At 36.5% G+C, this 23,338-nt stretch overlaps 1 protein-coding gene across 1 annotated transcript in view; it reads left to right on the plus strand.

Moving 5' to 3' along the window:
- CTNNA3 (catenin alpha 3) overlaps window positions 1–23,338 on the plus strand; it is a 2,496,777-nt gene that overhangs the window by 365,475 nt on the left and 2,107,964 nt on the right. Inside the window, exon 3 of the mRNA XM_044055603.1 lies at window positions 5,879–6,035. Coding sequence (XP_043911538.1) covers window positions 5,879–6,035 — 157 coding nt within the window. The remainder of the gene's footprint in view (window positions 1–5,878; window positions 6,036–23,338) is intronic.

Genomic DNA, 23,338 nt, shown 5'->3' on the forward strand with positions numbered 1-23,338 from the left:
TTCACATTCCTGGTGATAGTTGTTATTTACTGTGGACATGTGTTGTTATAATGCCATATCCAGTATCCATTTGTTGCTGTAAATATCTCTTGTAAACCTACTTTTATCTCCGAGTTGAATGCCTAAAAAACTCAGATTTTTTTACCTCTGAGTTGAAGACCTATTGAAAATCGTAAGTGGCTCACTATTGAATTTGAAAGATTTATCAGTATAGTTGTGGTCTTGTCAGGCAACTACATTCTTCACTAATGGAGCTGTTTGGTCCTATCTCAGTCTGCCTTTTCTGTATGCTTGCAGTCGCTTAATACCACCATGGATATTTTCAACTCATTGTGACTATGGTCTTCATCTCTGGTCTACCCAAGTCATTTCCATTATCTCCTACCCTTTAGGCCCTTTTGTTCTGTTATGTTCCCTTTCTTTTGATGGTTTGATGTCTATGCAGGGAGATTTGCCAGAATAGCATTTATTATGATCTTTCTTGTGCTTGTGTAAAATCCTTAAGGTATTGCAGTAAAATCATTTTGATTCAGCATTGTGTGTACTACCTATAAAATCAAACTGTTATGAGCACGTAATTCTTTACACCTGCAGGAATTCTGCAATGTTGACTTCCTTCATATGACTAATGATTTAATATGTAGCCTTTTCACTAAAAACTGGTTATAAGCTCATAAAAATAAATGTTCTTGTTGCTAAAATTGTATAAAGTACTAACAAATTATAAACAGCTAAACTAATCAAGTAAACTCACCTTTCCAAAGGAAATGTGTGTGTCTGTTGTGTCTGTTCTGGTGAAAATTATTACCACATTGTCAAATATGTGATAAAATATGACAGTCTTACTGTCAGACAGCATGGTTTCCATCCAAGCTTTAACACATTAACAACTATTTGTTCATTGACAGTGTTAATTCTGGCCAACTTTTGGCAAGGTAAACTCACTGGTGCAATCTTCCTACACAGTAGGAGTGCTTTTGAAAGATTTTATCATGTAACTCTGCTTTCTAGATGCACTTATATTGGCTTCTTTTTCAAAGTAGTACAATAGATCCAAAACTATCCGGACAATATGACATTCAGAGCGGTGGAAGTAGACTAACACACTCAGACTGGATATGCCACATTTGGGAACCTAGAAGGGGTCTATCCAAACCCCTCTTATTTCCCACTTATTATTAATTCCCTTCCCTGGGATTTACCACAAATAGTATAAGATGATGTCGATGTGCTGACTTGGTCCAATAAGAGCTCATCCCTGATGAATGAAGAACTTAAGGGTGACTTTAAGGTTATTTGAAAATGATAACCTAGTAATAAGCCATCTATACATAGAAACTGATATGATGTTGTTTGGCACAGCACCAAACTAAAGAATGTTCACAGAGTACGTAACTCTGAATTTACAGAATCCACACCCTACTGCAGTGGTATGTTGGTCTTACCTTGGATTGAGACCTCTTCTTTCATGTTTATACCAAGTGAAAGTTAACAAAGTAATAACCCAACTAAAAGTAACTCACAAAATATCTCACTGGCCCTCTTCTCTGCTCAAGAGGGCTATGACTGTTAATGTGCTTCTCCCCAGACTGGAATACTGTCTCCCTATAACAGCCTAAAGTACCACTCTCATACAAACTGCTGAGTACAAAATTCCCTGATTCATCCACCTTGGCAACAGCAATGGATACCAGTGCAATAGGCTATGACAAAATGACTTGCTTCCTTTAACAACTTGAGTTATACTACTGCTCAGCTCATTCACCTTCAAAAACATATGCAACGTAAATCACTGCCAGCAAACTTTGCTCAGATGCCAGACTTACACATTCAGAGACCATCTTAGTAAATGACCATAATAACGTTTTTTTTTTGTTTTGTTTTTTGATAGAACATATAGATATTCAATGCTTTTATTTTGCAGATAATGCTTCATTGTAATAATGTAATACTGATACAACTTTATGTTGCTGTGTATATTGTATCTCATATAATATTTTTTGTATGTGATTTATTCTTTGTTATTGTCCTTGTCTTTGTAGCCCAGGTCATGACTGAAAACATTTGTCAAAGTAGTTCATTTACCTCTTTAACAAAGCATAAATAGTTACAAGCACACACGCATATATACGTGTGTGTGTGTGTGTGTGTGTGTGTGTGTGTGTGTGTGTGTGTGTGTGTGTGTGCATATTTTAGTGTAATGACTATAAGTGAAATACCAGAATATTAATGTCAATAACTTTAACCACAAAAGGTCATCATTGTAAATGTTAACAGTGTACCACACATGCACGAGCAAAATCCTCTCACATGAGCAGTAAATGAAAAAGAAAAAAAAGACAAGAAACATTGTTTTGTAGGGGGCAAGTGCCCCTTCACCTCCTGCTAATATATATATATATATATATATATATATATATATATATATATATATATATATATATATAGACTAAGATTGCACTATATTCTGGAAAGGGGCATTTTTCCCAAACACAGAAACTGTTGATCTCGCACACCTGATGATCATCTTTGTTGTCGACCAAAGTGTGTTGATATTACAAGTTGCATTCCACGATGACTAGCATTTGAAATACTGTACTTACATTACACAACCTTGACCCTGTCTTGCCAAATTACATGCATGTTAGGCTTCAATGATATTAAACTACTGTATGGCTCCCTTGTCTGTAGATGATTGTCACTGTGGAGGTGACACCCTGATCTCATGTGCAAAAATGAGAAAAGAGGGTTGTGGATGTATATATATATATATATATATATATATATATATATATATGGGTCTACTTCTATTCGCTGACAGCCCATTTCACTGAAACCCATTTAGTTGACAGCTCATTTCATTGACAAAAGTATTCAAGGCAAAAACCTGGGTTTTGCCCCCCTCCCCACTGTTGTGCGACTGTGGAGTTGGTATATATAGTTGGGGGTGTGTGGGGGGCACAGCCCCCCACATTGGGGTGGGGGGCGCAGCCCCCACCTAGAATGTTTGTCAATGAAATGAGCTGTCAAAGAAATGGGTTTCGGTGAAATAGGCTGTCAGCGAATAGAAGTAGACCCATATATATATATATATATATATATATATATATATATATATATGTGTGTGTGTGTGTGTGTGTGTGTGTGTGTGCGTGCGTGCGTGTGTGTGTGTGTGTGTGTGTGTGTGTGTGTGTGTGTGTGTGTGTTTATATACAGTGGATATAAAAAGTTTACACACCCCTGTTAAAATGCCAGGTTTTTGTGATATTAAAAAATGAGACCACAATAAATCATTTCAAAACTTTTCCCACCTTTAATGTGACCTATAACCTGTACAATTTAATTGAAAAACAAACAAATCTGTTAGAGGACAAATATAAAAAAAAAAAAAAAAAAAAAATTGTAAAATAAGCTGGTTGCATAAGTGTGCACATCCTTAAACTAATACTTTGTTGAAGCACCTTTTGATTTAATTACAACATTGTCTTCTTGAGTACACACCTGCCATCAATTAAAGAGACTCTGATTAACCCCAAATAAAGTTCAGCTGCCCTAGTAGGATTTTCCTGATATTTACTCAGTTGCCTGTTACAGGAAAAACCATGATTTACACAGAGCTTGGAAAGCATCAAAGGGATCTCATTGTTGAAAGTTATCAGTCAGGAGAAAGGTAAAAAAACATTTCCACAGCATTGAATATACCATGGAACATAGTGAAGACAGTCATCAAAAAGTGGAGAAAATATAGGACAACAGTAATGTTGCAAAGAACTAGACATCCCTCCAAAATTGATGAAAAGACAGGAAGAAAAATGGTCAGGGAGGCTGCCAAGACACCTACAGCAACACTGAAGGAGCTGCAGGAATTTCTGGCAAGTACTGGTTGCGTGATACATGTGACAACAACCTCACATATTCTCCATATGTCTGGACCATGGGGTTGGGTTACAAGATGGAAGCCTTTTCATACACAAAAAAACATCCAGGCCTGGCTAAAATTTGCAAAACAATGCATCAAGTCTCCCAAAAGCATGTGGGAAAATGTGTTATGGTTTGATGAGACCAAGGTTGAACTTTTTGGCCACAATTCCAAATGGTACGTTTGGCACAATAACAACACTTCACATCACCAGAAGAACACCATCCCCACAGTAAAGGATGGTGGTGGCAGTATCATGCTTTGGAGTTGCTTTTCTTCAGATCAAACTGGGGATTTAGCCAAGGTGGAGGGAATTATGAACAGTTCCAAATACCAATAACTTTTGGCCCAAAACCTTCAGGTATCTGCTCGAAAGCTGAAGATGAAGAGGAATTTCACCTTTCAACATGACAGTGACCCCATGTATACATCTAAATCAACACCAGAAGAAAATTAACATTTGGAATGGCCCAGCCAGAGCCCAGACCAAAATATAGTAGAAAATCTGTGGAGTGACCTGAAAAGGGTTGTGCACAACAGATGTTCTCGCAATCTGACAGATTTGGATTGCTTTTGCAAGGAAGAGTGGGCAAATATTGCCAAGTCAAGATGTGCCATGCTGATAGACTCCTACACAAGTCGACTGAATGCTGTAGTTAAATCAAAAGGTGCTTCAACAAAGTCTTTTTTATTTTTTTATAGATTTTCCCCTAACAGATTTGTTTGTTTTTCATTTTTATTGCACAGGTTATACGTCACATTAAAAGTGGAAAAAGTTTTGAAATGATTTATTGTGGTTTAATTTTTTATATCACAAAAACCTGGCATTTAACAGTGGTCCATAAACTTTTTATAACCACTGTATGTCTGTGTGTGTGTGTGTGTGTGTGTGTGTGTGTGTGTGTGTGTGTGTGTGTGTGTATATATACATATATATATATATATGTATATATATATATGTATATATATATATATATACACGTGTGTGTATGTGTGTGTGTGTGTGTGTATATATATATATATATATATATATATATATATATATATATATATATATATATATGGGTCTATTTCGACCCATCAAAATTACATTCCTTCAAATTTTACTTACCCAATGCCACTTCTCCGAAATGTCATTAAACCAAGAGCATGGACTGCCAAAATCCTTTCCCTGTGAAAAGAAGCACTTGGCCACCGTGGTAAGCTTTGACCTTTCTACAGTGTAGTGTAATCTCAGAGTTGGTATATTTAATTGGGGGTGGGGGGCAAAGCCCCCACTTTGGATGGTTTCATTTTGGTCTGTTTAGGTTTTTTCCCATGGTGGCCAAGTGGCTCCTTTCACAGGGAAAGGATTTCGGCAGTCTGTGTTGTTGGTTTAATGACATTTCGGTGAAGTGAATTCAGGTAAATGAAATTTGAAGAAATGTAATTTTGGTGTGTTGAAATAGACCCATATATATATATATATATATATATATATATATATATATATATATATATATATATATATACACATATATACATATACATACATAAAGAGAGAGAGAAAGAGAGATGATGCTAGAACATGATATGCATGCACACACACACACACACACACACACACACACACACACACACATACACACACCTACTACAAAGCACATCAAATTTTCATCACAGGGCCTGTAATTTGCTGTAGATGCTGTTTTTCCACAGTAATTATTAATTAGCAGTGACACAAAAAACAGGGTGTATTAACATCATTAAAGCCTAATGTGCATGTAATTTGGCAAGACAGTGTCAAGGTCATGTAATGTAAGTGTACAATCTCAAATGTTAATGCTATCATAGCCACCTTTTTGATAATGTAAAACTGTTAAATTAGGTGAATTAATCTATAACTCATTAAGGAATGCATGTAAAGCATGACCTGCATTTGGGCCTAATTTGAAAACTTCTGTTTTTTTTTTCCCTTAGGTTATCTGTGCAGCACTGGCACTTGTTTCTAAACCAGGAAGTAAGACATTACAAGACAGCACTGAAGCCTACAAAACTGCCTGGGAAAATAATGTGCACTTCCTTACCGAAGCAGTAGATGACATTACTAATATTGATGACTTTCTCAGTGCATCTGGTAAGTTTCCCGTATTCTAAGTTTAAAAGGATATTGTGTTGCCTTTTACCAATATCATTAATGTTTTTTTATAAATGCCTACAGTTATTTTTACATATATTTGATAAAATAATATTCATTGGATCATTTATATATTTTTGGTATATTTCTAAGCTTTTAATAGACAAGTTATTCTGTAATAGAGGTAGTAAATATAGTGATATAAGCATTTTTATTATTTGTTGATTGTCGAGAAGAAATCAATGTTTTACATTTTAGCTTTAGAGCAGAGAAAAGGTACAGTATGCTTTTTAAGTTGCTGTTTTTACAATACAAAATAAACACTGGTGGAAATGCTTTTGAAACAATTTTGATGAAGTGTATTTGATTCTTGGAATAAAGAACTCAAATACTTTTATAATAAATTGTTCGTTATTGCCTCTTATGGTGTCGGATTCTTGGATGTCCTGTAGATTCTTCCAAGTGGTGTAGTTTTTCTTTGGTTACCCAGATAAAATCTATCATTTCTGTTCTGCATATATTTACTGGTAGCATCATGTAATTTGTTTCTGTCTTTTTTATTATTTTCTGCATTGCATGAATTTGTTTGCATCATGCACAAATTATACTTAGAGCAAAACAAAGCAGCTAGAAGTGTCCAAGCCCAGGCTTAAGCAAGCTAGGTCCATCGTTTTCAACGTAATTTAAAATGTTATCAAACTTATTATCATTCAATAAGTAGGTGAGCTACTCAGAATTTTATCTTAGTTTATCAAGCAATAGGAAAGGCTATCATACTTATGCTGTCAATATATGGTGCACTTAAAATAAGAGAACCTGATACGGAAAAGAAATGTTTTTAAAATTCATATTTAATATTTTCCACTCAGCATATCATTCATCTATTAAGCAGTGAAAATAGTCAGTGCTTATTAAACTGAAATGCAAATGAGAATGATTTAATCATTAATACTAATTAGTGTGCTGCTAAAGAGAAGCAGCTGTAGGTATATTGTGATAAGCATGAATTGTAATGATTGACATTTTTGGCTGTAACGTATTATAACCATCCTACATGAATAGTTCAAGACATGCATTTAATTACACTCCGTGACTTTTGTTTAAAAACTGAAAGTTAGAAGATTTAGGAACATGACTTTAAGTACCAAGTTAAGGAACTCAGTAAATAATTACTACATATTATGACAAGTTTCTGTACTATACTCTGTGTTTTTTTTTAATTGATAGTTGTGTAGAATTAGTCTATAAATGCATCAAAAAGCAGAATATATTGCAGATATGCCTGCTGGCATAAAGAAATATAGGTCAACAGGATGCCTTTAGAGAAGATGGAACCTCAGGACTAGAATGCAATCATAAGATCTATTTTGAAAAAAAAAACACGGAAGTACTCAGTCTTTAAAGGAAAGAACTGGATATCCATTGATTAGAAAAACAAAGGAATTCAGTGGCCTTGGAAACTGATACAGTCCAGAGAAAACCAAGTCATTATTTTTTATACTTTATTTCTAAGATGCTTGGATACTTTCTCATTGTCATCATATTCTACCTGCACCATCAATGTAAAGCTCTCCTGAATTAAGTGAAAGTGTTCACATTTGTAGCAGATGTCCAATATCTAAAACTCTTTTGTCTTAAAGAAATGGACCATCAACATTTTATATCTCCACACAAACACACACACACACGCACACACACACACACACACACACACACACACACACACACACACACGCACGCACGCACACACACACACACACACACACACACACACACACACACACACAAAGATCATATTATCTGTTGATTTCAGACATCTTTATATTTAATAATTTTGTGAGGTCTCCTTCCAAGTATGGAGAGCGTATAGAAAGAAATAAGATGTACATTTTTGAACAAATGCTGAATTCTATAAACTAGACTGTGACAGTGACATTAACAATTTATTAATAACTTTAAGTGCACATTTGAACAATGATTATATTTCTGTACTTGAAAATGTTATTCATATAATGTTAGTGAATAAAAAACTTTATTACACTTTAAAGACTTTTGTTAAATATCTCTCCTTCACTTTACAGGTAGAGTTTGTATTATTACTCACCTCCTCTGAGGCCTTCACTGATAGTTTTCCACTGCTTGCCTCTCTGGTTTGGCTGATTTGTTTGCATTGCACCTGGTTCACACCCTGTTTGCTACCCCACCACCCCCAATACTAAGTCTATATTAGATTCCTGCTCTTTATGGAGCCATCTTTTAATTACTAGTCTCCCATTAGGGCAAAAGTGTTCATCAGCAGTTGAATTCTGCTCACTGGTAAGCCATCAGATATTTACCTGGTGATCCACAGCTTGGAGGGGTTTAAGCCCTGCTCCATTCACCCCATTCACCTGTGCTATGCACTGACTCATTTTGCACCCAACCCTGCCCCTAAATTTCACCCACCCCCACTATATCTACATTTATTGTAAGCACTAACACCTTCCAATAACCAGTAGCCAGTCAGAACAATACTAGTAACATATCTCCTCTACTGCCCACAGTACCCCACCCACTTCCAGTCTAACTGCCCACCTGACACAGTCATGCTGCTACTTAAAGTGTTTACTCTCCTTACCTGCACTCTTCGTGTATGCCTTACATCCTACAGAACTCCATAATAGACACACCCCACCACTATCACTGCACCCTTACACTCACTTCTATCACCCACCTACTAATTACATACCATGACGATGTCAATCCGAAATTCACCGACCGTACTACCAGTCACCTGTTACATTCAAACAAGAACTTCCCTAAAATATGACAGACTAATTACCATATTTATAAAACTTATGTTTACTTCCTTATCTAAATTAGCCCTCTGTGGTGATATCCACCCTAAACCTGGTCTTACCATTACCAGCTCTTCACCTAAAAATCTGCCTAATAGCAGCTCCTTCTTGCAACTAACATCCAAAAGAAAGCCATCTGACCCCCTGTTCATGTGTTTAAATATCAGAAGTATAATTAATAAACCACATGACCTAAATGCCAGCATAACTTTATGCTTTCCTGATATTCTCATTCCAAGACCTGGCTCAAACCTCACATCAAAAGTCAGAAAATACTCCCAACAGGCTATAACATTCTTCTAGTAGATAGCCTATCTAATAAAGGGGGTGGTGTGGCTCTAATGTTTAAACACCACCTCAACATCCAGATCCTAAACACATCTGCCCCCACACTGGAAATTAAGAAATCCTATATGCCAACCTCAAACTAAACCCAAATAAAACAATCAACATTATAGGATACTTCTTTCCAGCTGGCCAAAACAGGTCTATATCAGAAGATCGAAGTTTCAAAACTTCAAATCTGATATGGTCAACACCATATGTTCGAAGTCTTGAAACTTTGAATCTTTTAATGGAGATCTCTGTACAGAGTGGAAAGAGAAGATTTCCCTTTTCTGCACTGTAGTGTGATCTCAGATTTAGTATATTTAAGTAGCGGGGGTGGGGGTGCAGGGGGCTTGTTCCCCTACTTAGAGTGTTGTTTTGTAGGTTGTTGTGTTTTATTAGATTTTTGATGTTTCAAAACTTTGATTATATGGTGTCGACCATATCAGATTTGAAGTTTTGAAACTTCGATCATGTAATATAGACCCGGCAAAAACATCCCACCCCTGGAAAACCTCCTCAACTGGGCTAACCATTCCCTGCCCCAGGATACCATAATCCTAGGTGATTTTAATATCAACTGGCTGTCTTGTAGTAACAATCACCCAGCTTACCACATAAACCTTCATGATTTCTCCCAACTAATACAGTCATCTACACAGATAAATAAAAACTCTAACAAACAATCTACTCTCGACTGGACATTAGTCAATTAATACCCTCACTCATACTCACCCTCACTCATACTCAGCTGGCTGTTTACCAGACAGCCTCATTGACCACACTCTAGCATTCCTTCTGAGACACCACTTCAGTTGTGCTAAACCCATCATCTATAGGAAAATCCAAAATAGAGTAAACATTAACCCTCTTTCCTTTATCTCATCCCTTCAAAATGAGATTGGACATCACCTCAGTCTGGATGAAGCCATCCACTTCTTCAGTAGCACCTTCCTAAACATCCTAAACACACATGCCTCCATAAGAAATGCCAGAGTCAAAACACAGTACTCCCCTTGGCTACAAAAACGCACCAGGGTACCAATGAAAATCAGAGATAAGGCCTGGGAGCACTGGCGCTTAACAAAACCCCCTTCTCTAGACAGTCATTCATAGAGTTGCGCAACAAGGTCAAAAAGCAAATAAAAGAAGATAAAACCCAATATTATCAGTCTGCCCTAAAATCCTCCCATCACAACCATAAGCAGTTGTGGTCCACAATAAACTCCATTCTTCACCCCCCCCCCTACCTACCACTCCCCCTTCCTCCAGCAGTACTTCTGACTCATTCAGTAAACAGTTTACTGAAACTATTCTGTATTTGACTAAACAATACAACCCTCTATCCACTTTCCCTACATCAAAACCAAATACTCTGCTCACAGTCTTTTCTTTTTCATCAGTACCTTCCTCCTATATAAAAAACTTCTATTGAAACTTAAGCCTACAAAACTTTCAGCTGACAATCTCACCTCTGAATTTCTAAAAATAGCAGCTGAAGCCCTAGCTTATACAGTCTGTATCTTAATTAAGCGGTCCTTATCAGAAAGCTATGTCCCCACACTGTGGAATATATCCCACATCATTCCCCTCTATAAAGGTAGCTCCTTCACTGAACATTCCAGTTAGCGCCCCATACCCATCCTTTCTCCACTTTCCAAGATACTCGAGAACTGCATCCATTCTCAAGTCTTAGACAACCTCTTAGCTAATAACCTCCTCTCCAACACCCAGCATGGCTTCAGGCCATAATACAGCACTGCTATATCCTTGCTCTCTTTCATTAATGCTATCCTTCATCATAAAAATAATGGCCTGTTCTCCTCTGCTATATTTTTGGATCTATCCAAGGCTTTTGACGTGGTCTCACACAAACTACTAATTTCTGTTCTTACTAACCTATCCTTTTCCCAATCAGCTACTGATTGGTTTCACAGCTATCTAACTGGCCGCCAACAATCAGTTGTCTGGCATAATGACCTATCTCCTCAACTTCCTGTAACACTTGGTGTTCCCCAAGGTTCCATCCTTGGTCCCCTACTATTTTCACTCTTCACCAATGATTTATTCACAGCCACCAAGCATGTTTCTCTTATACAGTATGCAGATGACTCCACCCTCATCTGCTCAGACTCAACTATACCTGAACTTCACAAGATCACACAGGAATCCTTTTCATCAGTAGAAAACTGTCTATCTAATCCCTAGCTATTAGTCAACCCAAGCACGACTAAATTCCTTATCTTCCAACCCACTAAATCTAACCCAATTATCCCCCACTTTAATAATCTAGCTAAAGATAATACTGTCATCTCCTCAACTGAACACACCAAACTACTTGGTGCTGAGATTGATAAATATCTCATCTTTGATGCTCGCATTTCTCTTACCATAAAAAAAGGTTCACAAAAAACTAGGTGTATTGTACAGAAACAAACAATTCCTCACCAAAAGAGCCAGAATTTCTGCTGCCAATTCCCATCTAATATCCACTTTACTTTATGCCTCTCCTATACTTGCCTGCCTTAGACAAACAGACGTAAACAAGCTCAAGGCTTGTTACAGTAAAATTGCTAAGTTTGCCACTGGTGCATCTTATTGCAGTCACCGCTGTATCTCACTTAGAGAATGTGATTGGCTTGAACTCCCTCAACTGCTTCACCTGAATCCACTCTCTCTCACCCACAAGTTAGTAAACCATCCTCTTAAAGTCCCATCCCTTCAAAACCTTCTACTGCTCCACTAGACCACTACGCTCCAGCAGCAAAAATCTACTTCTAGTGACCAAACCCAAGAACTCAGTGGGAGAACCACTATTCTCCTGAGTCATATTCAGATTATGGAACAATCTCCCCCCTCTATACCCACACTACCTTCTTGCAATCACTTCAAGGCTGCACTAAAAACTCACTTAAAAAGTCTCTGGTCATGCCCACGCACCAATCCTGACTAGTAACCCTCCTTTTAATCTCCCTTTCCTCTCCCCTCCCTTAGCCACCATGCCTCACACAGTCTGATCATTGCATTGCTTCCTCTGCAGGCTCTGGCTCACCCTTTACCCTCCCCATCCCTCCTCACTCAATCTCTCAGACCTGTTATAACATGCTTAACTACCTCACTTCATCTCAACTCCAAATACATATCCAACTGACTTACACCTAGCTTCCTCTCACTACCACATATACTACTCACTCAGTCTCCTCTCTTACTCCTCTATCTTCTCATTCATTCCCATTAGTCCTTCTAGCATGTTTCACCTTCATGTGGAGCATCTGCTTTATAGCTGTTTGAGTTTAGTGCAATATTTGTATATAAGATTTAGGTATTTGAGTTTAGAACAGTATCCGTTTGAGCTTAGTACTATCTGTATATACATCCTGCCTTTATTCCTAACCTCTACCTAGTTATTGGTATATCTGTTCATTGCTATGTTTCATATTGTATGTATAGCTAATGTTTGCTGCATTATGTATTATTTGCTATTGTATGTATATTCATTTGTTCGTCATGTACTCTGCTGCTTATTTATTGTTCTGTGAAGCTTTTCTCCCCGGGCTTCCACTGAAAAAGGACTTGTGTCCAGTTGGAATTTCCTGGTAAACAAATGCAAATAAATAAATAAATTGTGCTTAAACTATGATTCAAGTGCAGGAATGCTTCTAAGAACTCTGACACGTGCTTATATTTTTGGATTTAAACTTCTAGTTTTTTTGCTGACTAGTTCTCTGATTTGCCTGCTTACAGTGCTAGATTATTTATAAAGTTTGGTCCTAATATTCTGTAGAATATAGTGCCTTAGATAGCTTACAGGCACTCTGCTCTGTTCTTATTACATAGGCAGAAAACAGGGTGTTGTGGCTGTTTGGGAGTGTGAGACCTATGACTAAGCAGGCCCTTTCAAAATTGCTTGTGTCTTGTGCCTAAATTCCTAGTGATCCACGTATGATTTTAATAAGGTGGCTTATGAATATTTTAAGTGTGATTGTGAACAAGGTACAATTTCAGATTTTTAGATGTGTGAAGTAATGGTTAAAGATCTATGCAAAATGCATTAAATAAGTTCATATGGTGAAGGGCCATAGACCGATGGGCCGGTTTCAGTGTATTTTGTCTTCTTCGGTACATGAAAAACACTGGCATAACTAAATACCCCAAATTTAAAGAGATATGTAACCACATTAATAAACATAAGTAACATTAACATAGTTTTACCAAAATTTGTTAAGTTCTAGATAAAATAAGAAACCTAACTTAATCATCCAAAATGTCTCTTTTTTGCTAGGTATTTTATAAGTCATTTTATCTATATCTATAAACCTAAAAGAGACAGTAGGATGTGTACTCGTGTGTTTTGATAAAGCACTATTATGTTTGCAGCAGTTTGTATCTCTCAAATGTTCTGGGATATACAACCTAAAACTTCTGTTTGACCTACATAAAAGGCTGAACACATACATATTGCAAGATAAATAATGCATTCAGTATAGCATGTAATTAAGTGATGTGTGTAAAAATTTAACTTGTATCGGAAGAAGAAAACTCAACATTTTTTCATAACAACTGAACAACATGAGCAATGCCTCCAGAGAACGCAACCACTTAATTTATTGCCTTCTAGAGCATCTTGCTGTCCAATCAATGTTTTAAATTTCGGTTTAGAATAATTATTCAAAACTTGCTCTGTAGTAAATCCCCTGTTATAACTAAAGTAACAATAAGAAGGCAAAACAGCACAACTGTGACAATAAGCAGGGACAATAGCAAACCTCAATCCCCCATCAAACCCTGAGAAAACATGTCTGTGCTGAGTTCCTCTCAGAAACTCAGTGCAACCATGTCAATGTTTGCTTAGAGGCTAATGTACCTACCAGGTATAAGCTCAGGACTAGCCCCAGAAACAAACCACCCTAATAAGATCCCAAATTAAACAGCATAAATAACCAAAGGAAAACAAATATGGCAAAAATAAGGAAGGGTAATTCCCATGAAGATAAAAACTCTCTCATCAAACTAAATAGGCAACTAAGGGAGCTAATTAGGTCAAGCAGTTGATTTTGAGGTTAAGATTAGCCTCCCAGCTAAAAGATAAGCATAAGGCCTTCTTCAGTTATATCAGAAACTTCAAGAACAGCACACAGCGTTGTGCTGATCTGGTGGTTAATGGTGTCACATTCACCAGGCCTGGTGATATAAATAACCTATTAGTGGACAAATTCAGTTTAGTTTAACACCCTGTCACCCCTAGCCATCCTTGAAACTAACCCTCATACATAACCCCTTCAACTATAACTAGGGCGTATGCACTGGCTGCACTCGCTAAAGCCAAAAAATACAGCCTCAATGGGCCCTAATAACATCCCAGGATGCCTCCTGAGCAGTCTAAAATAATACATAGCAGGACCCCTGAAGTCATTATTTAACTATAGTCTTAAAAGTAGGCTTTGTGCCACATGAAGGGAGGACAGTGATGGTCATCCTCCTTCATAAGGGAGGACCTTCAACTGACCCTGGAAACTATAGACTCATTAACCTGACTAGCCTTATCTGCAAAGTATTGGAAAGAATCATCAAGGAAATTATCAACAAGGACATAAACTTTCAGACACTTGATCCATCCCAGTTTGGCTTTGTCGAAGAAAGATCATGCTTAATGAATCGTGTGGACTTCTTTGAAAAGGTCACTAAGTCAATGGATGAGGAGAAAACTGTGTGTACTGCCTACTTAGATCTGGCTAAAGCATTTGATACATTACCACACTTGGGCATTATCAACAAACTTACAGAACTAGATATTTATTTATTTTACATTTATCTAGCCAGGATGTTTGACTGGGCCAGTGGCCCTTTTTCAGCAGAGGCCCAGGGAGAAAAGCTCCATTACAAGAACACATTAAAAACAATGCAAGAAACAGATAACAATCAAGAATATATATATTTTTAAATATAGGTAGTAAGTAGTTTATACATAAAAATTAAGGGTGTATGTTATGTTATCGAATCGTTAAAAGTTTGAACGTCGTATGGTCAAACCCATATGACCGAACTTTTAAAAGTTCGAAAAGCTAAAAAAAATGTAAACAACAGAAAAAAACTACCTTACCGTTTTAAACAGGAGGGGAGCCCCCTGCACCCTTACACCCCACCAATCTTTAAATATACCAACTCCGAGATCACACTACACTGCAGGAAAGGGAAATCTTCCCATTCCGCACTGTATGGAGATCTCCATTGAAATGTTCCAACTGTCAAAAGTTCAATTATATGGGTTTGACCATATGACGTTCGAAATTTTAATGATTTGATAATATAATATACACCCAAAATTAAGAGAGTAATATAAAATAAAAATAAAAAAGAAAGCTAACAAATAAACTAGCATTAATAGCTTGTGCCATCATAGAGAAATGACTGGAAAGCTATGTGGCTCACTGATAGGACTCAGGAGGTTAGAATCAGTGAGACTACCTCCACAAAGAGGGAGTCACTTGCAGAATCCCTCTGGACTCTGTGCTAGGCTAACTCCTCTTTGGCTTTGTCAGTTGAGAAGTAGATGACAATGTCAAAGGCTCTGGCTAACCATGTTCACAGATGATTGCAAACTTGGAGCAGTCACTGAATCTCAAAGATGAGAACACCCTTCAGGGAGGTCTAAAACAGACAAACATTTGGTACCAAAGCCATCACTTAAAACTCAATACCAAGAAATGCATTATAGTATCTTTTGTGAAGCTGGCCACCCTATGTAACTATGTCAACAATAAAATACCCTTAAAAGTCAATTAATTAGTCAGGGATCTGGCAACTTATGTAGATAGTGACCTAGCCTTTGCCAGCATGTATCCACGGAGGTAAGAATATCCTTCTGTTTAACTTATAAGTAAGGGCATGGCATCTAGGTCCAGAGAGGTCATCATACTACTATACCATCATGGAGTATAATGTCCCCTTCTGTATGTACCTGACCAGATGCACGCAGCAAATGGAATCCCTACAATGGTTCCTTACAAAAGGAATTTAGGGAGTAAACACAATGTCCAACACTGATTGCCTCAAAGCCCTTGCTCTTTACTCGGTATCATGCAGAATTCTGACAGGTGATCTTTACCTGGCATACAGGGCATCATTGGACACTGTTTTGATGAACTTTTGGCACATAAGCAAAGCAAACGGCTTCAGAACTGCTAGATTAAAAGACCTAAATTGTGCCCATAAATAGGATATGTTGGACAGGCAGATACCTTCACAGAGAATTTCCATTCTCTGGAACATGCTTTTTGTCCATTAGAAGCAAAGTTACTCCCTATCCCAATTCATGAGCAACTTGGACCAATGGATGGGTAATCAGAAATTCACCCCTGCTCTGGCACCTATGTCTCTGATGGACAGAGGCTGTCAATAAATCAATCCCTAAATAAATCAGATTTGTATATCACATGTGGGTTGCACAGATATGTATACAGGGGCCTTAGTGGTCATTAGCCTAGTATACACCTATGAACCTATGAACGGTATCCTGATCAGCTAACAATCTGTTTGAATATTGAATAATGTCTGTTTGTCTTTCGGCTTTTCCCGGTTAGGGGTCGCCACAGCGGAACTCCGGTCTGCTAATGATTGGCAGTTGATTTTTATGGTGTCGAGTTGCCAGCCCAACACCCAACCTTCAATGAAGGCACGCCCATTCAACGCATGTTTTTCGAACACCCACTCGACCATGGGGAGGACATATTGAATAATAACCTGTATAAAATATTTCAAATTGGAAGTCTATGTACTTATGTATCCTTGGTTTCAGTCTGAAGTTTGCATGTTAATTGATCTGATCATCTGATCCTTTAGACATGTTCTTTAGTTTGCAAAATAGACGTGGTTTAGGGTCATATACCATTAAATGTGAAGCAGTCATTTTAGAAATAATTCTTTCTTCCATATATTATATATAGAAAGGCTTTTCATAAAAATTCTTTATTACAAGCTAAAAGCTGTCATCCCTCTTTTGTTATTAATAATATTCCTAAGTCTGTTTTTTGAATTAAACATATTTGTGCAGAACAAAATGATTTAGATAAGCAAAGGCAAGATCTTACACATATGTTTATTGACAGAGGTTATGATCATGTATCCATTTGCCTTTTTACTGTCACTTTAGTTATAAAAGGGGATTTACTATAGAGCAGGTTTTGAATAATTATTATAATAACTTAAAATAGCAATTGGATGACAAATTACATTGGAAGGCAATAAATTAAGTGGTTGCTCCTTGTGGGTGTTGTTCCAATTGTTCAGTTGTTATGAAAGATAGGGAATTTTCTTCTGGTACTACAAGTTCAATTTTTTACATACATCATTTAATTACTTATGATACTGAATAGATTAATTATCTTGCCATATGTAAATGTTCAGCCTTTTATGTGGGTCAAACATCCAGAAGGTTTAGGTTGTGTATTAGAAAACATGTGAGTGATGCAAGATGCTGCAAACATAATAGTCCTTTATCAAAGCACACACGTGTACATCCTACTGCCTGTTTTAGATTTATAAATATAGATAAAAAAGTTTATAAAATAATAGAATAAAAAAATAGAGCACTTCACACTATCTTTTGGACTTTATAAAATAATAGGTTAGACTGTCATGATATTGGTAGAAAATAAGAGAAAATGTAGATGAGTAAGTTAGGTTCCATATTTTATTCAGGACTTAATGAATAATGGTAAGAAAAGTGTCAATATTACTTATATTTATTAACATATTAACATATCTGTTTAAATATGTGTTATTTAATAATGTCTTTTCTATGTTTTTTAACTTATCTATTTACTTATTGACATTTGCTTACTGGGCAAGTCCAACTCAGATGGAGTCCATTTTCAGCAGAGGTCCAGGGAGAAAAGGTCCAAAATATTATGAAACATTTTAAGAATAATAATTGTACAGTCATTAAAAATATTACAAAAAAGCAAATACAGTTTAAATAAGTATACCAAATTAGACACAATATAAAAATATTGGCTAAGCATATATACAATATATACAAGTTATATGACAATGATCTAACAGTTAAAAAAAATTATAGCCCATTCATAGAGAAATTAACGATAAGTTAGTATAATGCAAACAGGAATTGCAATATGAAGTGAGAAAAAAATGGACTTATGGTTTATTTAGAGAGAAACAGCAAAAGACAGCAAACTCGATAAAAAAAAAAAAAAATAGGCAGCTGGATGTTAAAAATGAAGGTTTATTTAGAAAATTATCCTTAAAATCAGTAGTATAGGATTTCATCCCACCAACAATACTAAAATTAGAATTCTTGTTTTGGGTTGAGTATTAGCACCTAGCGGTGTGTTTACAATACAAGGGTACCCTTAAATTACTGACTGGAACTTTTTATCAGTCATGTTTTCTTGTGAAGTTTGTTAATGTTGGATTGGTTTTGACAGAATTGGTCTGATTGGTAACTTTGGAGAAGAAGATTTTGACATGGGCTGTAAGGTGTGCATTGGTTCTTTGAATGTATCTGATGAAGTTCCAGTATTGTTGGCGGAACGAAATCCTGCACTACTGATTTTTAGGATAATTTTCTAAATAAACCTGCGTTTTCTACATCCAGCTGCTTATTTGTTTTTTTTTTTTTTTTTAGAGAGAAAGCCAGTAGAGAGAAATTGATAGAAGTAAGGAAGTTAGTGAAGAAGGGAGAGTAAGGAGGTATAAAATAGCAATTGGATTACAAATTACATTGGAAGGCAATAAATTAAGTGGTTTATCCTAGTGTTGAGAAAGAACAGAGACAGCTTTTGGCTAGGAAGTCTTTCAGAATGGCTATGAAAGATGGGAGGGATGGTACTGACCTGATGGGTACAGGTAAGGAGTTCCAGGCCTTAGCAACATGGTACAAGTATAGACAATGCCCAGCAGATTTGATAGGTTTGTGGAGAGACAGAAGTTTTTGGTCATTGGATTGTAGTGGCTAACTAGGAACATAGTGATGTGGAATGTTATTTAGTGCTGGACAAGCAGATGGAGTTTGGATAATTTTATATTTGGTAAGAAGCTGTGTATATGTTAGTTGATGGGGTAGTTCTAACCAATTTAAGCTTTTTAGTGCTATACAATGATGGTCTCTGAAAGGGGTATTTGCTGCAAATTTAGCAATTTTGTTATACCATTGCTGAAGTTTTCATTTTTGTGAGTACCAGAAAAGGTGAGATACACAAAATGAACTTGTTTAATAAAGTTCACTATGTTATTTACTATGCATCACTTATATTTTTGCTTTTCCTTTTGGTGTATATGGATGATTTTCTTGTACCTTGCCATTTATGTTAAGTTTGCCTGAATAACATGTCTCCTTTGGTTGTTTAAAAAATCTACACCCTCAGACAATTTAAATACTACTCATAATACATACATTGTTTAATAATCTTTTTTTTTTTTTGGGGGGGGGGGGTTGATTCACCTGGAAATACATACATCCTGGTCCATATTGTTTAGTGAAAAAAATGTCAGTTTGGTGTGCTGCATGAAAACTGTCATTTTACTTCTGTAGAAGCATGTCTTTGTCCAAGACTTCATTCAACATAAAGCCCTAAGACCCAGAAGATCCAGGTTCATTCTGTGGCTTAGGCAGTTGATGGAGTGGAATGGATGGGTGATGGGCGTTACCCTCCTGGCAGTGGAGAGTGGTGATGTGGACATTTTCCTTGATGATCCCTGGTGGGGGCTAGTGATGCTGTGTGGTTAGGGAGGCCTGACCAAAAGAAGGGAAAGGGTGGGGACGTGACTGAGATGATTTGGAGGTGGAGTGATATGCCTCACATCCCCATCGCATGTCCACCCCCTGAGATGTTACTGTGGATATCAGAAGGGAGAGAGGAATGGGATATGGCATAATCAAAAATCCCCTGGCAGATGGTAGATGTCTGAGACCCCCTGAGAACCCCTTAAGAAGTCTGCTCGTCCCAACCAATATCAGGGTAAGTCCAGGGATGTTGAAAAGAGGATGGTACACCCAGAGATGGATGAAGGTCACTATGGTAGTAGTGCCATAGCATAAAACAGGAGGGTCAAAAACACACAAAAAATGCCCAAATAGACCCCTTCAAATGTTGTTGGGGTCTTTACTAGGGACAGTCAAACCAGTGTTAAATGTATCAGATATGTAAACATTTGCATGTTGCTTTGGTAACACTACCAGTGGTTCTGAGGTCAAGAATTTCATTTTATAAAAGGATGAATGGATAATTTATAAAGTCCATTAAATTTGTTGAGCATTCTAAGTATGGAAAACTTTGAAGCTGACTAAATTCATAGTTTCTGAATACCATAGTTGTATTCATTACCACAGAAAAAGAGTGTTTTGTATAAACCTAAAACCATACACCATACTGCAGTTATTGTTCTTTTGTAAATATTATCATTTCTAAGCCTGGACCTAAAAAAGTAGGATAGTCCAGGTATTTTAATTGTAAATAACATTTGTGGATGGTTAACATAGCTTCTCCCTGGTCTCCCATGCTAATTCCATCTTAATAAATAAGACAGATGCTATATTTGGTTGTTTCTTCTTTCTTCATCATTAAATGGTAGAACATTTCTAATTAAAATGTACTTACATTTCCTGCCAGCTGTTATGTTGCTAAGAGTACTAAGTCATAATTTTGATTTTATTAAAATACCTTTGCTCATCCTTTTTCATTATTTAATTTTTTTTTCATTTGTTTTATTTTCTTTAAGTACTGACTTTGGTAGTCATATGTCTGTGTAAATGCATCAATTGACTTTCGCTAGGGTGATATTTTTTTTCAAATGCATTTTATGCTTATTAATCCAATATATAATTTTCAGTAGTGAAGATGCCTTTGGTAATACTCTTGTTCCTGTTTTCTATATGAGTGGCAGTTCTGTTTTGGTTATCTACCTTTTTTTGTCATCATTTCTATGTACCCTCCACTTTGTGGTGGATTTATATAGTGCTTCACCATAAAGACAACTTTCCATGACCTAAAAGATTAACTAACTAGGATTATGTGAATCCTTTATTGGCATATCTTGTTTCTATGAGCAGTAATGGATCCTTTGTTTATATTGGTTTACCTACAAAATTTTTCAGCTTGCCATTCACCCTAAGTTATAAACCAAAGATGGTAATCCAAGAAACCTAAAAAAATACAAAAATATCTTTTTGCAGGAAGCCAGTCCTCCTTTCACCTCCCTGTGGTGGAGAGCAGCTCCAAAAATTATATACAGCAACATCACAGTTGCACCATAATAAAGAAAAAAGGGGGAAATTTAAAAAAAAAATGCATACCCAGCTCCCACAATGTAATACATCATGCAGAAACGCACTGTGACATTAAATTCTTGCACTTCATCTGTTCAACTACCCATGCAGCAAAAATGCATGACATAAGCATTTGTTTTTTTATGTTTGCTTATCTATCACCCACTGGTGCTTTGTTTGAATGGATATATATATATACTAGTACTTGCAGTTCTGTTTTTCATGTTCTCTTTAGTGTGTATTAATTGGCAGTAACTTCTTACAAGTTCTATTGCCAATGTAACAGTTTCATTATAACAAAGAAAGGAGTTTGTTGGTGATATAAACATATTCATATACACAGGGAGTCCCAAGGAGTCAACTTTTCATTTCTAGAACTTTCTGTTAAACATTTAAAATAACAAAGTTGTGCAAAATGCTGCACCTCTGAAAGCTAGGCTGATTTACTTTCTTCATCTAGAGTTCCACTACTTCTTGAAGAAGCACACATAGAAAGTAATCGCATCTTTATATTGCTTTCAGAAACTACCATTCCATGGAGACAAATCATTCTGACAGCTTTAACAAAAATACCCAGAGATGTGTGTGCACCTCTGTTTCTACGTTATGTGGAATGCCTGCCACTTATGACCTATAGACCCATTGTAGTCCTTGCTGAGAATTCTGAATGACAGTAGTGTTGATTGTGACATGTTCTTATTGTTTCCATGGATACTGACAGCTACTTGAACACAATTTCCAATGATTTGTTGCACAGTTATTCTACACTCTCTGTGGCACACCTTCCCACTCTTCTTCTGGATGTATACATAGCGACAGCTCAAGACTTCACTGTAGTGATGTCACATGAAATTGTTTTTCATAACTCATTCTTTATGCTGCATTTACTAGCAGTATAATATATGGAATGCTGCTCTCTTCAGTTCAGTTATTCCAGTGTTCATGGGTCACTTCTTGTGCTGTGTATATTTAACCAGCTATAGTTTATATTTTCATTAAAGACAGATGCTGTCAAAAGATCCAGTTGTATTTGCACATTTGAACAAACCTGAGAAACATTTAAACTTTCCATGCAGGCTCAAAGCCTCTCTTCTAGAACATGTTCTGACAATTGTACTACAAAATGTGAAGACAAGTACAAGTGTAAGAAAAGGAATGCATTGCTTTCCATAACACGGGAATACAGACAAAGCAGAGCTAAATGAGTTTTCATAGGCATGCCATAAAGAAATGTTAAACTCTAGCACATTTAGGAACAGCATCCTTGCATTGTCTGTCTTACAACGATTCATACTTTGGCTCACCAACAGTTGCACACACTTGATACTGAACAAAGTTCATATGATTATAAACTACTGAGCCTGGCAGATGTGTTCAATTCTGACAACAGGCATGCATGCAGCAAATGGTGTCTATGCCATTCCTTATGAAATAAGAATTCAGAGCTGGTGGAAGGGCTCAGGTGAAAGCATCAACAAATCATATTACTTTTGTGGGAAAGATGTATATCAGGCTGCAAATTCTTCAGTAGGTATAAAATGGACTTATTAATGTTATTCTGTTTGAAGACATAATAGAAGAAATCTTGTACTTTAAATAATATAAGATAGATGGTTGTCACTGTTCACTGTTGATGTGGCACTCTGATACCATGTACAATAATGGGAAAACATGAGAGGTGATGCATGGCTGGATAAATGGATGGAGTTAGAGTTTAGGCTAGCGACTTTGTATAAACAGCAGTGTAATGTATTTTTGTTCATGAGAAGTGTATATATAAAATAGTGTTTCTAGTCAGAACTGTGCAATTGTTTTATATTTCATCTTGAAAAAAACAGTTAATGTAATCTGACTGA

Source organism: Protopterus annectens, chromosome 14.part0 (assembly GCF_019279795.1).
Source record: "Protopterus annectens isolate FY-2018-M chromosome 14.part0, PAN1.0, whole genome shotgun sequence".
NCBI lineage: Eukaryota > Metazoa > Chordata > Ceratodontiformes > Protopteridae > Protopterus > Protopterus annectens.